Source organism: Pogona vitticeps, chromosome 1, assembly GCF_051106095.1.
Source record: "Pogona vitticeps strain Pit_001003342236 chromosome 1, PviZW2.1, whole genome shotgun sequence".
Classification (NCBI taxonomy): domain Eukaryota; kingdom Metazoa; phylum Chordata; class Lepidosauria; order Squamata; family Agamidae; genus Pogona; species Pogona vitticeps.
The window spans coordinates 277,338,781-277,355,845 of NC_135783.1; the positions used below are offsets into that span (position 1 = coordinate 277,338,781).

At 38.5% G+C, this 17,065-nt stretch overlaps 1 protein-coding gene across 4 annotated transcripts in view; it reads right to left on the minus strand.

Annotated features, from left to right (window-relative positions):
- The window catches only part of NELL1 (neural EGFL like 1), a 670,736-nt gene that overhangs the window by 56,123 nt on the left and 597,548 nt on the right, over positions 1-17,065 (minus strand). For 2 of the 4 annotated variants that reach the window (XM_072985884.2, XM_072985883.2), the window contains one exon: positions 8,935-9,075. The exons of the other annotated variants lie outside the window; for them this stretch is intronic. In XM_072985884.2, coding sequence (XP_072841985.1) covers positions 8,935-9,075 — 141 coding nt within the window. The remainder of the gene's footprint in view (positions 1-8,934; positions 9,076-17,065) is intronic. 4 annotated transcript variants of the gene reach the window in all.

The window sequence follows — 17,065 nt, forward strand, 5'->3', positions numbered from 1 at the left end:
ATGTATCCCAATATATGCTTTATGGTTTCAGTGTATTTATGTCTGATTCACCCCATGAATTCTGAGGTTAAAAAAAATGCTGCAAGAGGATTTTTCTTGCCTTTCAATTTTTCAGTTTTTCACAGTGAAAATGTTTCTTCACTGTGCTCTTAACACAAAAATCTAACAGGGAAAAATCCCTCCTGCTTATCTAAGTTTGGTCTTGAATGTGGACTATTTTACTATAATATATTAATGACTTCTTGCTTTGAGCAGTGATGATGAGTTTTTAAAACTTCAGAAAAAGGCAGGAGAAATGGAGCATCCATTATACCCTCAGAACCCTTAGGGTTCTACTAGGTTATTTCAGATAGCTTTGCTTGCAACAGAATAATAATTCTGCAAAATTTTAAACACTCAGTAATGACTTTAAGTAGAAATGTCTTTCATGTAGAGTATTACATAGTAAAGCCATGAAATGCTGTGAAATTTGTCATTTGTGTGACATAATCACACCTGTGAAATCCACTGCTTTGGATTTATTGGACGTGCACTGCATTATAGCAAGCGTCAGTTCAGAACTGCAGAAAGCTAGCACTGTTTGGATATTAAATCTCCTAAAATCCTATTTTAGAATTCCATTTGTAGCACATTCGTTGGATTTGAGAGAATCTTGCCCTAAATTTCTGCCATTGTGTGAAAATCCCAGTCTTTATATTTAGAGAGGTGGTTCAGCTTACCTCACCAAGGCATAATTAACCATGTTTTTGTTGTTGTTAAGTCTAACTTTAACATGATTATCAATATTGTGAATTGTATTCGTGAAGGCTTTCATGGCCGGGATCTAATGGTTGCTGTGGGTTTTTCGGGCTCTTTGGCCGTGTTTTGAAGGTTGGTCTTCCTAACGTTTTGCCAGTCTCTCTGGCCGGCATCTTCAGAGGACAGCACTTCAGAGTTATATCTCTTCTGCATGGCTGTGAGCAGGAGGCTGTCAGCCCCTGGCAGGGGCCTACTGCAACCCATTCAAGCATCAGCCTACTGGAGGAGTAGATCTGGAACCTTTCACCTGGGCTTTACCTGAGACAGGATGAAGGCATGCACACACCCCGCAGGGACTAGACCCCAGGAATCCCTGAAGGCAGGAAGGAAGGGAAGGAGGGAGCAGTATAGCAGTGGAAGAGATTGTTAGTGATGGGAAGGAAACTGGAGTTGAAGCAGAAGGAGGTGTGGCTGGATACTCGAGAGTGGTTGGTGTGGTAGAAGAGTTCCTGGCTCATGGAGATCCTCTCTTACTATGGCTACACTGGACTAAACTCAGGATATCCTGCTGAAAAGCCAAGGCCCCAGGATATTCTGAGTTTAGTCCAGTGTAGCCATAGTAAGAGAGGATCTTCACCAGGGGACTTTTAGACCAGCCTGATATCTGGTCTCCTGTGAGGATGACTACATCCTCACTGAAGGCGCTCGGCCTGGCCTCAGCTGCAATCTAAGTACAGTGCTGGAAAAGGGACACCAACCTGAAAGACCAAGGCAGCTTTAAAAAAAGAAAAGAAAAGAAAGACCTCTGTGTTAATTAGGAATGTATGTGAGAAAAAGGACACTAAAAAGGTGAAGAAAACTACCCAAGGGAGAACTACCCAGAGGATTTGAACCAAATGGGCGGGGGGGGGGAGGAGTGTTAACCAACCTGTTGTATAAAGTCTGGATCCCAGGGACAATGAGGCTATGAAAGCAGAAATGCCAGGTCTGTGGCGCATTGTTCAGGGATAAATTTCACAGTTTTGCATGATGGTGACTAACCCCATGGGTCCCCTTGATGTTCCCTTGCATAGAAACACAACAGCTTAGTGAATTTTACATAACAAACAGCAATATAAATACAATAGTTAAATTATTTTAGATAACTCTGCTTGTTTTAAACTACAGTGACCACTGTAGATAACTCTAGAGTGACCAGAACCATGTTACTTATGCCTGCAGGCATAACTCCTGTGGCAAATTGCCACAAGAAGTCAGTGCAGACATTTCTTACCATACACATTTATGATTCTGTGCGTGACAGGCAATACCTATGCCCACCTCTTACCTTGTGGCACTTTGCCAATTGATGGAATTACATGACCACAAATATCCAAGACGGTTTTAGCTAACATAGATACAGCACCTTTTTCTAATACACTTTGGACTGCTGAATGTATAGGTAGCATTATTATGTTTATGTTTAAAACCTTCCCTATTATGTTGCTGAATGTTATCACACAGGTATTTCCATACTGCTTAAAAATAACTTAGCAAGGACAGGACTTTTGGATTGTTACATAGAAAACATTTCAGCTGAGTGTTTCAGTTCATCAAGAATTTAAAATGCTGGCCAACTGGCCAGTGCTCATAATGAGTTCCTTTTAGAAATGCTGGTTGGATTCCTATTGCACAGGATGCAATAGGAGATAATTTTCTACTACATGCTATCTGGTAGTTTAAATATATTTTTGAAAGAGTATCACCGTCTGTTAATTTCTATTAGATACTGAACTTGAGTTACCAAAAAGAAAAGAAAGAGAGGGAGATCTGTGGTGCAGAAGCTTAGGCACAAAGATAAAAGATCTGACTGTGCAAATATACTTTATTAGGTGCTGTGTCTGTTGAATTGGATCTTCAAGGACACTGCTTAACAAAACATTCAGTTCATACATTCTGTTTCTAATGGCTAAACTGAAAGTAGACAGAATGGATTGGATATTGTTGTTTTTTATCAGTGTCCCTGAAGGTCACAATGCATTGGGTCAAAATAAAATATATGTCTCTGCACCCACTACAGTTTTCTTATCCATTTTTTAAAAACAAACATTTACTAAATGCAGCCTTTTGTGAATCTTATCAGTTAGAAAAGATGTATGTGTGCACTGTGGTATTGTGTCGACCTTGAGATTTTGGGAATCACAGAAAATATAGCCCAGAGTTTCACAGAGTCTATGACAGCTATGAGAAAAAAAAATCAGAAAGCAATTTCACCCATAATTAAGGACTGTATCTTAGTAGTCCCATCCTTGGATCACATCTTAACATAGTGAGGGGGTTTGAGTGTGTTAGAGAAGCTGAGAGCAATGCTGTCAGGAGGCAAGACTCCATTATGAGGCTGGACTTCACCCAAGATGGAATATTCACAAAGCAAGCACCAGACTAAGATGCACCCACCTTCCCCAAGAGTAACAGCCTCCTCAACAGAAGAGAATGGATAGTTTCAAATGGCAATGGGGAGGAGACACTTCTGGAGGGCAGATACTGGGCAACAGAGGTAGCTGAATGTGTCACTTGTAGAGTATCTTTCACAAACAATGGTGGTGACACTCAAACTTACTTGTGTCAGTATTGCACAGAAAGAGGCAATGATAAACCACTGGTGAAATTTTATTATCTTAAAATACCCTATATTGAGACAGTCTAAAATGAAACAAGAAATAGTGCTGGAGGATAAGACTCCCTGGTCTGTAAGCACTCAATGAGCTACTAGGGATGCAAAAAGGACAAGTACAAATAGTGCTATCACAAATGACACAACTACATTAAAGCCAAAGGGACATCTAGTAGCTGATGTACAAAGAAAGGAAAATTTTGAATGCTGCACAACACATACAATTAGAACATGATACATGAGAAGTATGAATCAGAGTAAACTGGAAATCGTAAAGCAAGAAATAGAACATGTAAATATTACAGCATTTGGTGTCAGTAAACTGAAGTGGATAGAAAAGGACATTTTTAGTTGAACTACAAGTTATTCCACTCCGGAAATTACAAACTCAGAAGAAATGGAATGGCTCTAATACTGAGGCAAATGTAGTGCAGGCAGTGATTGTGATTTTTCGTTGTACAGTACATGGTTTAGCCACATGCTTTTTAAACTGTGCACATAGAACCTCTTGGAACCATCCTGTAAACCGATCTGTATTACCAATCTGTATTCTAGATGTTAGTTGAATTTCTTATAACAAGTTTAAGAAGATGCAAAAGGTGAGTGAGAGCTAGGAAACCCTGGGAGTGAAATGGAGGAATCAAGAAAATCCAAACAAACCCATTCCCCATTTTATTCATAAGCACTCTAGGCTTCATTTGGGCCAGAGCTTACTAGACCTGCTTTTCAGAGACAAGAAGCTCAGTTGCGGAGCACAGAATAAACAAGCAACTTCTGCCTCTAAGAGGACCTGCCAAACAGAGCATCTTTGCTTCATTGCTACATAGTCACAACTGGGCCATGACAGAATCATGGCTTTCAGTGGAAGGTTTATAACATCCAGGGAGATTTGAGTCTCAGCACTTCTTGCTTTAGAAATTAAGCTATCTCAGCAGGAACCACTATGTGTTTCTTAATGTTGTAACTCTTCAAGCAGAAGCTCACTTACAAATAAGAATCTTTCAATCAATTTCTACTTTAACCAAGGCAAGGAATCCTCTGAATAAGTCTCCTCATAGTAAAACATGGACGTCACACCTGTATGCTTGGTGTCTTCCAAGAAGATGGCTTGGAGGGATAAGCTTTGCTTGTTGGACACATAGTTTATGCTGTGGATGGGAAGAACTGCCAGCTTCATTTCTAAGAATCCCTTTCTTCCCCATCATTAATACAATTCCATGCTAATTCTTTGGGGTTATTTTCTTTATTATTCAAAAAAAGCTCCTGCATGTATTTTCTGCTTTTTTTTAAAGTGCCCATTGACTAAAATATATTTGGGGATGTTTTGGAAAACTGCAGTGTCTTTTGAACATTTTCAAATATGCACATGTATTTGTGTGTCATTTTGGAGGTGGAGAGGCTTCAAATAATTAATCAAAAGCCTAAAAATGCATAGATTCCCAAACACAAATTGTGTCCAGTTCCATGCCTGAAGACGTGGTGCCAGCTTAATCCATCTGTGAAGATTCTTAGTCATCCAGGCAAGGTTATCTGGAAGCTGAATCATGGTAACTGGACTTCTTTCTCATTAGGTTGAAATATATCGCTACTCATCTAAGTAACTTCTTCTTTCAGCCTAATAAGAAAGAGGTCCAGTTGCCAGGACTCAACTTGCAGACAGCTTAATCCATGTTAAAAATTTAATGGAGCAAATAATTCACACACTTTTAGTTTTTGACATTCTGAGAATCTTGGGGCCACATGTCTTGAGACAGTTGGTTCTCAAGTATAAAATTCAAACATACTTGTTCTCTGCAAGTATTTTTACATGCAGAGAATGAAAACACACAAGGAAGCAATGAATCCTAGTACCCATAAATAACCCAGTATACACATTCTCTGTGTAGTCTAAAAATATCTAATATCCAATTGTATTTGGAAGAAGACCCCTATTTTTCAAGCATTCCTGAACACAAAAGAAATATCTGTATGCCTTAGAGCTGTCCACAGAGGGTTCTTCTCAAAATGCAAATACAGTCTAAGCTTGCTACCATGTGCATTCGGAATACCTGCATACAGGGAAAAATTCCACCACTGCCATCCAAAATTTGAATATGAAGCAATATGAAGCATGTAGCAATATGAAGCCTTCAAGAGAAAATACCTTTAGGGCACATACTCCTTTTTATACAAGTGTATACTTGTATATTTATTTACAAGTGCAGCAAATAAAAAAAAACAGAAGTACTGTAAATAAAAAAAATGCTTTTCATACTTGTGTGATACATGGATTACTTAAGAGAAAAAATGAGATTCCTGAAGCACATTAGCTTTCTTTTGGCAAGCCTATGCTTCTAGCATCTAAATTAAATATATCAAACTCATTGTAGACTCCATGAATGATTCCTGGTAATCCTATACATTCCAAAAGGTCTGATGGATGATAAGCCTTAGACCTTTGGGCATGCACCACATTTACCTGGGCTGACATGAAAGAATAAGTGGGTTCACAGAGGACAAGGGCAATTTTGTGGTACCAACCCAGAAGATTAGTCTTATAATTTATAAACCGCAGACACAGAAAGGCCTTTGTGTCCTGGTCATGTCATTATTCTGGCAGATTTTTCTCCCTGGGTTTAAAACATATACTCCATTGGTACAGTTTACAAGGCAGCAGTAATTCAGTGCTTCTAAGTGCTGCGTTATTTACTCCTAAAACTGAGGATGCCTGGCCTGAAACTCAGGTGGGAAGTCTGCTACATAGTTTGGCTTCACTCTAAGGCATTACTTTCCATTTTTTGGGTAATCCAGATATTCTTGGACTGCAACTCCCAGAAACCCCAGCACAACTAGCAGTGAAGGCTTCTGGGAGTTGCAGTCCAAGAACACATGGGTAACCCAAGGTTGGGAACTACTGCTCTAAGATAGATTTGCCAGATGGCAACCAAGAATTAGATGCCGGCCACAGAGACTGGTGAAACGTTAGGAAGAACAACCTTCAGAACACGGCCAAAGAGCCCGAAAAACCCACAACAACCAATTAGATTTCTGTTTTTAAAGCCACTGTACCAACTGGCTGTGGCACAAAGCAGCAACTGTGGGAGTGGGGCATACATTCATATCTGACAAAACAAATAGTGGAAGCTGTGGCACCATATCGGCTTTTCCCCATGTTTGTTTTGGTTGTCATTTTGCAACTCCTTCTGGTAAGGGGAGCTGTTCCCTTCCTCACTGGTTGCAGTTCACTGGTCTGGTCTGTTTCATGGGCAGTGAAACACACATGCCTAGAACAAAATGAAACACTGAACTATTACCAGTATTGGTGATTTCTACACTTTGTGGTTTAGCAGCCAGCTACTAAAGAGCACTTTCCTGGGGTCCTTGCTTTGGAGCACTATAACTCAAGTAACCCAGATCCAATCTTCACTAAGCTTGGAGAGGGTGGAGAAGAAAGTCAGCTGAAGACTTGCGGTGAGTTTGGCATCTCTAGCTCATCTGGGGGCCATTCTACTGCTTCCAGAAATCCAGAATTGCACGAGCCATGAAACAATTTATTCCATTGGAAAATCAATTGATTGTGAATAGAGATGGGGGTATTTGTATTCATATCTGAATACAAATACCCCTGCACAGTTGGAGTTAATGAGGGTTTGGCCCCTGGGACTGGACCATCCACTCGTGCATCCACTGCCACCGCCAGCTTGCTCTTCCTTCTAATCACTCCAGAGTGCCCGGTTGGCTAGCCTTGCAAGGAGATTCATCTTCCTTCCTTCTGCCAGGGGTGGCTAGCTAAGCGGGCACACCAGAGTGATTGGAAGGAAGAGCAGGGCCAGCAGCAGCAGTGGACACATGAGTGGACCTCCAGGGGGCCGGACCATCGTTAGCTCCAGTTGTGCAGGGGTATTCATATACGAATACCCCCATCTCTATTTGTGAATAGTGACAAGCCATGTTCCATTATAAACTGCTGTTTTCCTGATTTGTGCCCATCTCTAATCAAGATTCAAAAGTCCTCTAGCTTATGCACCTAAGCAAATATGATAAAAGTTACTTTGGACTACAATGCCAAAACTACCACAGGTGGAATGGGCAGTTTTTGCCTGTGATCACATGCTGATGATAAGGCAAGACAAGCAACCATGGGAAAGTCATCTGTGGAGTGTTGCACCTAAATACACTGGCACAGATGAGGGCAGACGGCATATATGCTTATTACACTTCTCTCTCCCCTCTCCCTTTTCTAATTCTCTCTCTCTCTCTCTCTCTCTCTCTCTCTCTCTCTCTCTCTCTCTCTCTCTCTCTCACACACACACACACACACACACACACACACACACACACACACACACACAAACTGCAGAGCACCCATCTCTCCCCTCCTCACAGAAAGCACTGACAACCACACATATCAGCAGAGAAGAAATAGAACAAACACACCCTTTCTTTTTCAGACATATTTGTAGGAGGAGTCTAAATGCCAACTTACTTTCAGATTACTAAAAGCGGTCGCTACGCTTAAACAGTCCCACAACACCAGCAAGCTGCCTCCACTTGGCCACAACAAACATTCAACATGAGGTGCCACACAAAATTGCCTCAGTGACAAAGTTGACTCAGTCCAAGGAGACTGTCATGGTGGCCGCTTTTCCCTGCCACCCATCTTTGCCCGCCAGCGAACAGCTGGGATTTCCCAAAGCAAAGCAAAACCTATGCTGCCACTACTGACTGCCACCTGCAGTGACCCCCAACCTTGGGACCCAAAGCTTCTGGAGCACCAGCAGCTGCTATCATCATTCACCAACTTGTGATATGGACAGAAACTGTCAGGGCAATGAGAGGAAAAAAGGATTGACAAACTGAGGCTAGCAGGTAATGGGAGCATTAACAATTAATTGTAGGACATTTACTGTGAGACTGTGATTCTTCTTTCTTCTGGTTGATTAACGGACATGCGCATCTGCTTCTGGTTGGTCCAGCTTTTTGCTTCACATCACAGATAAGAATCAATTGCTTTTTCTCTACTGCAGTAAAAGGACTCTGCAAAGAGTATCCTGAGGGGCTTTTTAACCACTTGAAGATAAATCATACAGCATTTGTTCAAATGGCTAAAACTACACTCTGCTAAAATTAAACAAAATTCTGAATGCAATCAGTGAGGATAAAATACTGACTTATTATTTAATGCATTGCTTCACATTTATGCTGGGATTGTAAAACTAGAAGAATTGAATGGTAAAGTAATATGTCCTACAGATGATAACAGCATAAACCTATGCAGATAAGGACATGTTTTGTCTTAAGTGATTCAATGGATACGATTAAGAGAGGCAAATCCTCAGCATGACCTCCAACTGCCCAATTTTTTATATTACAATTTAGAGACCTGACAGTTCATCTCTCTTATAATAATAAGTAATTTCTATTACACAAAACAGTGCTGAGCTTAAATAAATGATTGGTTACATTCTAGGTTTAGCATTAAATAATGTCTTTGGTCATGATTGTGGTTAGGATAGGACACCATGCAGAAAGATGACAAAACTTCTCTGCTGATTTTTGCTTACCAACACAGGACTCCCCAGAAAGGGAATAGGTTCCATTGTCATGGAAACCGCTTCTGCACTCACAGTGGTACCACCCGGGGAGGTTAACACAGCGTGAATGGTTGTGACATTCAATGATCCCCTCAGCACACTCATCAATATCTGCCTCAGAGAAAAACACAAGCCAGCCAGGATATTAATTTCCTTCAAACATTTCAGTTACTTAAAACAACAACACCACAAAAGTCTTACAAAATGAAACAGAACACATATTTTAATGAATAGTTGAACAACCTGTCTGATACAGAATAGCACAACCAAATCCTTGCAACCTAGAGGTTGCAAAATTTAAATCTCAGAGTTTTATCTGGATTTCTTTTTCTAGATCTTGGGGGGGAAAAATACTTATTTGGGCCAGAACTACCAGAATCCTTGATCCAGCATACTGGAGAATTCTGGGCGTTTTCTTCCCAAAAAGAAAACAACTTTTCCAAGTTCAGATTTATCAAGGTCAGGAAAGGAGAACTGATGACAGTGAATTGGCCATCTCTCTTTTAAGTGGTTAGAATAAACACCATTAGTATGTTTGAGTCATTCATCTCCTAATCTGAGTACAGTTTTAATTACTCACATGGGCTGTAATATGACAATATTTACGTTGTCTTTTTACATTTTAATAGCCTAAAAAGAAATAGAAAAAACAGCTGTGGTCTGTTTTTGTATGTTAAATTATTAAATAATGATTATTTGCTTTTTTAAAAAAATCCCTGCAAACTATGACTATTGTAAAGTTCAAAACAAAGTTGTGGTTTTTAAAAAATCAGAGATTTGGATAGATCTAGCGATCTACAGAGAAGTCTTGGAACAAGATGTTCTGTGTATCTTAGATTGTTTCCTTCTGTTACTCATTTTCAAAGGTGTAAATATCTCAGTTCAGTTTTCATATAGTGAGGCTTGCTGAGATCACTGAACAATGAGCTCTAGAGTGTACATACATCACACCATTCTGTCAGTTTGATACCATTGTAACTGTCATGTATCCATCCCACAGACTGCTGGGATCTGTAGCTTGGGGAGGTGCTCTTGAGCACTCCCAAGAGGCTATAACAACTCAAATACAGTGGGGTCTTGACTTGAGAACTTAATCCGTATTGGAAGGCAGTTCTCAAGTCAAAAAGTTCTCAGGTCAAATCTGCATTTCCCATAGGAATGCACTGAAAACCATTTGATCCGTATCTGCTCTTTTCCGCCCATAGAAACTAATGGGAAGCTGCTATTCTGCCTTCGACCACTAGAGGGGGATATTTTGTTTCTTTTTTTTCTTAGGTCAAGAAAGGTTCAGGGAAGGCAGGGAAAATACAGTCCAGGCAGTACCAGGCAGTCTGAAGACTCCCAATCCACTCTCTAAACGCTGGGAGGAGTGAGGAAGCAGACAGGCACCCTTTTCACTGGCCAACAGTTAACTGAAAGTTCAAATTTTACACTTTCCCTGCCTCCCATGTGTTTTTTTTCAGTTCTTAACTCAAATCTTAGTATGTAAGTCAAGTCAATATTTTCCTATGAGAGCGGTTCTTAAGTCAAAATGTTCTTAACTCCAGCCGTTCTTAAGTCAAGACCCCACCGTAAAATAAAATCTAAATGTGTATTCTCCACTTTATGCAAGATTCAAAACCATGTGAATCTATTAGCTTTTAATTTCTTATTACTTCGTTGACATCAAAAGCAACCCATAGATTTTGGTAAATACCCACAAAAAGAGACTTCTGTAGTTGCGTGCTCATTCCATGTCTCTTCATACCTTCAAGATTGACACTTGTAGTATCTTATCAGTACCAAGCACTGCCCACTTGACCATTCTATTCCCCTGCTTGCTGATATTTCAGTCTGCACTGTAACCTCTTAATGTATGCACTACAATGTTGTAACACAACAATTGTGTATTCAACTATACATGGGAAAAAAATGCAAATAAGAACATTCTTATCATTTTGTAACACTCAAAATATACAAGTTGGATCCTTAAAATAATTTCTACAAACATGCACTTCTTTTGCAAAGACTCCCTCTCACCCTGCTGCACCATGTTGCTGATATAAACCTTGTAACCCATAATAGCATTGGCTGATTATCACTTGCACCTGGAATATGTGCTCCTTTGAGCTCTCATGCTGTGTATATTGGAAGGTTACAATTAGCATTATCAAATTAATTTTATTTTAACCTTTGTTTAATTAAGAGGCTGTAATATTTATCAGGCTGTTCATGAGGAAAAACGGTTGACTCTTCTATTTAGACAGAACCATTAAAAATACTCACTTGGTTGATTTTCAGCATCACTGCAGGGGATATCACTAATAATAAATGAGTGGCTTTCATAAGAAGGATGAGTTGTTTCTATCCATTGAGAATAAATTCCACCCATGAAGGCAGGAATAAAAGCAGTCTGAAAATGCACGTCTTCTCTTCAGACTAAGCACCAGCTTACAAAAGGTCTGAACAGGGAATTTTTTTTAACCATTTACAGCTTTATCTATGTATCTTGATGAGAGGGTGGGAATCAAGTGTCCTTATTAGAGATGGGGGTATTTCTATTTGTATTCATATACGAAAGCCCCCACACAGACGGACATAACGACGGTCTGGACCCCTGCTGCATCATTTTAGGTAACCCCAGTTCTTGTTGGACGCTGTACATGTAGCAGAAATTGGTGCATGAAACGTGCTCCTTAAACCTGCTGTAGAAATTTTGTTGTCAAAATGTATGTGCCCCACAGCAAGAAAAGTGGGTTTTGTAATTTTATACAGAGAAATAAATTTTGGTTGAAGATGTCATTGTTGTTCCTTTTAATACAACCCTTTTTAACTTGCCCCTGTTCAAATATTTCCCCAGATTCATGGAGGGCTAACTGAGTAGCAGGGATTAGGGTGCACAAGAAGAGCACACATACCTCAACACCCCCATTTATATTTTATCTCATTTTATTATTTATAAACCACCTTCTTCCCAAAGAGTATCTAAGGTGACTCAGGTCACTTAGAGGAGCAGCATGTTTAGCTAAATGAGGTTACAGAGGTTCAGTGACTGGGGATAATGATAAGGCAGACCTCCTAATTATGGGAGCTTGTTACTCACATTTGAACTGAAAACTATTATAGGAGCTCTGTAAGCACACTGGACTGAACACAGAAGATCGTTTGTAGACCTTTAGTGACTTAGGGGTGTGTGGAGACATTTGCATGGGAACTTGCCTTACATGTTTACACTTCTGTCTTCCACCCATGTGTCAGATCAAGGAATCCAATGCCAGAGCCTTTCCCTAAGAGACCGACAGAATTTTATGGGCCTCCAGGGGGGAAAAATCAGAGGCCTCTGTCCATCACAGCTGGTGTTTATTTGAAAAAGGGTTCATTCCAGAATGAACAAGAGTACTATTCTGCACCCTGTACAATTTATTCCCTTCTTCTGCATATCATTTAGCTTTGCTCCGTGCAAGATGGACAAGCTGAATGAGCAACAAAATCTCTACTTTTCTTCTTTTTATTGAACAGGCACATACATGCAGGTATAAATGTGTTATATTGTTTTTTATCTATTGAATTCTCTATCGAATATCTAAACAAACTTAATTATAAATATTCTCAAGTCACATCTCTAAAAATATTGTAACAGATCGTACAGTTAACTAGAGTATAAGCAATTATCACATCAGCATAAAAGAGAGAGAAAATGTAACCCTGCACTTCAGCAGTGTTTTCTCCCCTCTAACAGTGCTCTCCTGGCATCCTGTGCTCTTTGCCCTGGCTATCTTTTATGACCGTTATTTATACCCTTCTCTTTCCCGCATCAACTAGCAACAATCCTTTCATCAGGATGTTGAGGTCCAAGGGCCTGGTGCACCAGGAAAAATAATAACAGGAAATTCTATTGCTGTTGCACTTACTGTAACTCAGAATCTGGCAAGCTGCCACTATAATGGTAATGTCATTGCTTTGACTAAAATTTTGCAAAGTCTAGAAGAACAAAGATTTGTAACATAAAGCATTCTGTTGCTTTATGCAGAATCTTGGAAGGCCAGAGTCCTGGAAAACCAGAATATTGTAGCCACTGATAGTGCATGTTATAAGACCTGCATTCTATGTTTATGCTTTGTTTTCATTTGTAAAGCATGTTCAGCTCTCATGAATATTATGGTACATTGACCTTGCTTCACTGGAGAGAACTGGCTAATTGTTTACTTTTATACTTGAGACTTGAACAATAGTTTATGGTAGTTGCAATAACTACCATAAACTATTGTTAAGGTCTCAATTACAAAAGTACTTTCATCTTCAGGGCTACTTTTTATACATTCTATTGATTATTTTAACATCCTATACACTCAACATTTCACATCATGACACATGTATAGTGTGTGTGTGTGTGTGTTTTTGTGTGATATGCCATCAAGTTAGAATCAACTTATAACGACACTAAGAGGGCTTAAGTGATTTATTTAAGGAGTGTTTTTACCAGTACCACTCCCAACAGTGACATTCTAAGGCTCAACAAGGATTCAGTCTGTAGTCTTCTAAGTCTACTCCTTCACATTACACCATATTGTTTGAACTCACAAGCATGAGTTCAAGAAAATGCCTCAATAGGGCTCTTCAAACACTAATATCTGGGTGATGAATAGCTACCTGATGATTTGGCTATGTTCAATGCAGTAGCCTGCTTTCAAAACCATATTAGCATCCATTGTCCCATTTAGAAATTTGTTTGATGGACGTCACTTCCGCTCAGGTGGAACGGGCAGCTAAAAGCTAAACCTCTGCGTTGCTCATATGGTAAACAACTTTTAAAATGCATTTCTTCCTTTTGAAGACTGTTTTTTCTACGTAAACCTTCAGAGGGAAAGATAAGGAATGTATATATCTAGTTAAACTCTTTAAAGACTGTGTTGATTTAGAGTGGAATACTGCTTTCCTTTTTGAGTCTGATAAGCTGTTAGAGTTTTTAGAGCCCTGCTTCTAATGAGAGCATCTGACAATAATATTCATTCTTAATTATTCTTCTCTATGCTAAAGAGGAAGGACAAGGTTGTTAAAATTCCTGCTTCGACAAGAGATAAAGCTTTAGATAAAACTTCTGACATGCTGTTGGATTGCAGCCTGGAACACTTGAGGAGGGTGGAAGCCGCATTAGAAAGAAAAGAGTAAGAGAGCAAAGCCTTACCATCCCAAGCTAAGCAAGAAACAATGGATGAACTGACACGGGTTGTGAAGGACATGTCCTGTAAAATGAGTCAGGAGTTTGAGCAAGCAGCAAGACGAGCCAAGTCTATTGAAATGAGCATTAATATTTATTTATTTATTTATTTATTCATTTATTTATTTATTTATTTATTTATTTATTTATTTATTTATTCATTCATTCATTCATTCATTCATTCATTCATTCATTCATTCATTCATTCATTCATTCATTCTATTTATATCCTGCCTATCTAGTTGATTAAGACCACTCTGGGCGGCTTCAAGATCAAGTCGTAGGAATGACACAGGAGTTGAACATTGTCAAACAGAAAGTAAAGGAAGTGGGAGACAGCGCAGAATCAAATGAGACCAAGATAAGCAGGTTGGATGAGAGAATCAGCTAAACAAACAAAAAGCTGATTTATCTGGAAGATAATTCCAGAAGGTCCAACATTAAAATAATGAATTTTCAATTGCAACATGGACAAGACCTCAAAAAAGAGATTATAATGTGAGTTAACTCCATAACGGGCACACAACACTTGGATGAACAAGACATAGAAAGAGCTCATTTTGTTGGTAATCCCAAAAACCTAAGGACAATACCAGTGGTGGTGAAGTTTTTTAATTACACAAAGAAAGAACAATTTATGAGAGAAATTAAACAAAAACAAGACCAGCTGGTCTACAGAGGTACTAAGCTGCAGATTTCCCAAGATTTAAGCAGTGACTCTTTAAATTGGAGAAAATCTATGAAGCCTGTTATAGCAGTATTGATCAAAAAATAATCTCAAATACCAATGGGGTCATCCTGTTTTTTTTGAAAATTTGGAAAGATCAGGTTCTGTTTAAAATCTACTCATGTGAAGAAGGTAAATACCTGTTGAAGGCATGTAAACTTTGGCAGGTGGAAGATGGAGGTCAGGAGTTAACTCCGACTTCAAGCAAAAAACAGAAGGTTGAAGCAGAATGGACCAGATTCCTGAAGGGTTAGAAGATGGACCACTTGTTGTCTCCCCCCTTCTAAATCTCTTAATTTTTTTTACTTTTACTTTTACTTCTCTCCTTTCATTCATTTATATTAATTGTTTCACTTTCTTTCTTTCTAGTTTTTAGTATTAACTATACTAATTATATTAATAATAGATAGCAACAGTAATAATAAAACTAAAATTATTAATAATTCTGGTTTTAATTGTTTGTTTACTTGTAATTACAGGGGAGAGAGGGGGTGGAAAAGGGGGCTTCGGTGTTATCAAATATTAAGAAGGGATGCAAAAATTTGATAAAAAGAGCAGAGGCGAGGTTCTGGTTGCGGTTCCACTGGAGAATGGTGGTGTGCCCCCCACCTTGTGCCCCCACTAGTAGTTATAGTGGGGGGATATGGTGGGGTGGGGAAAAAGATAAATGTTCAGTGGGTTGTTAGGAGTAAAGCGTTATATGTTTGGGTTATGTTGTGATTAACTTTTAGTGTATCTTTGTTTCTTTGTTGGGGGATGGGTTTCATGTAGGGCCTGCTAGGAGGAGAGACTTTGAACTGAAATGGGCAACAGAATAGGACTAGCCACTTTCAATGTGAAAGGCCTGGGATCAATAGTGAAAAGAAGAAGAATAGAAGCATTATTGAAGAAAAATAAGGTGGACATTGCCTTTTTGCAAGAGACTCATCAATCAGAAGATGGAGTCAGTGAACTTAAGATGAATAATATAGACATTTATGAAAAACTTTGGAAAGTCTAAATCTAGAGGTGTGGCAATCAGAATTTTTACAAATTGTAAATCTACAGTGAAATAGGTAGTAAAAGATTATAATGGTAGATTTATAATAATATAGGGTAAAATGGGTTTGGAAGAATATACTTTGGTTAATGTTTATGCACCTAATGAAAAACAAGGAGATTTTTATGAAATGGTTATTAAAGAAATGGAGAAGGTAAAGAAGGGTTATGTTATTATGGCAGGAGATTTCAATATGATTATGGATGAGATAAAGGATAAAACTTTTGATAATCAGAATGGTGTTCTCCTAAGAAATTAAATATTGAGCAAGAAGGTAAAAAATAACCACTTGAAAGATATTTGGAGAGTAATGAATGGTGATGAAAGAAGATATACTTATTTTTCAGCCATATATAATAGTTATTCCAAAATAGATTTCATATTCACATATCAAGATTTAACTCCTAAAATAGTTAATACTGAGATTAATTCTATAAAAATAACAGATCATGCTTTGATGTCAATGGAGACTGAGATTAAAAAAGATTATAAAACCTCTAAAAGATGGAGAACAGATATTAACATTTTCCAGTACCCAGAGGTAATAGAAAAAGATAAAGAATGGTTAGAATTATGGACAATAAACAAAGCAAGGAGTACAAAATTAGGCCTGTTTTGGGACATGATGAAAGTAATTTCTAGAGGAATAACAATAAGTAAACTTAAAAAAAAGGAGATAAATGTGAAAAAACTGGAAGAAGAATTGAGATATTTGGAAAGCAAGTTTTTGAAGAAAAAGATAGAAGGATATTGGCAGAAATTCAGGCAAAGAGAAAGGAACTAGAAAACTTAGAGATAGAGAAAGTTCAGAGGGATTTGATGTATATAAACAGGATTTTTTTTGAATTTAGCAATAAAAACTCAAAATTATTAGCTAAAATGTGCAAAAATAGAAAATTAAAAAACACAATTGGGGTAATTAAAGATAGAACAGGAAAGAGGTCCTCTGAAGATGCCAGCCTCAGAGACTGGTGAAATGTCAGGAAGAACAACCTTCAGAACACAGCCAAAGAGCCCGAAAAACCCACAACAACCATTGGATCCCAACCGTGAAAGCCTTCATGAATACAAAGAAGTGTAATATAATGTACTATAATGAAAGATAAATTGAAGATTTTTCAAGAATTTTATCAGAAAT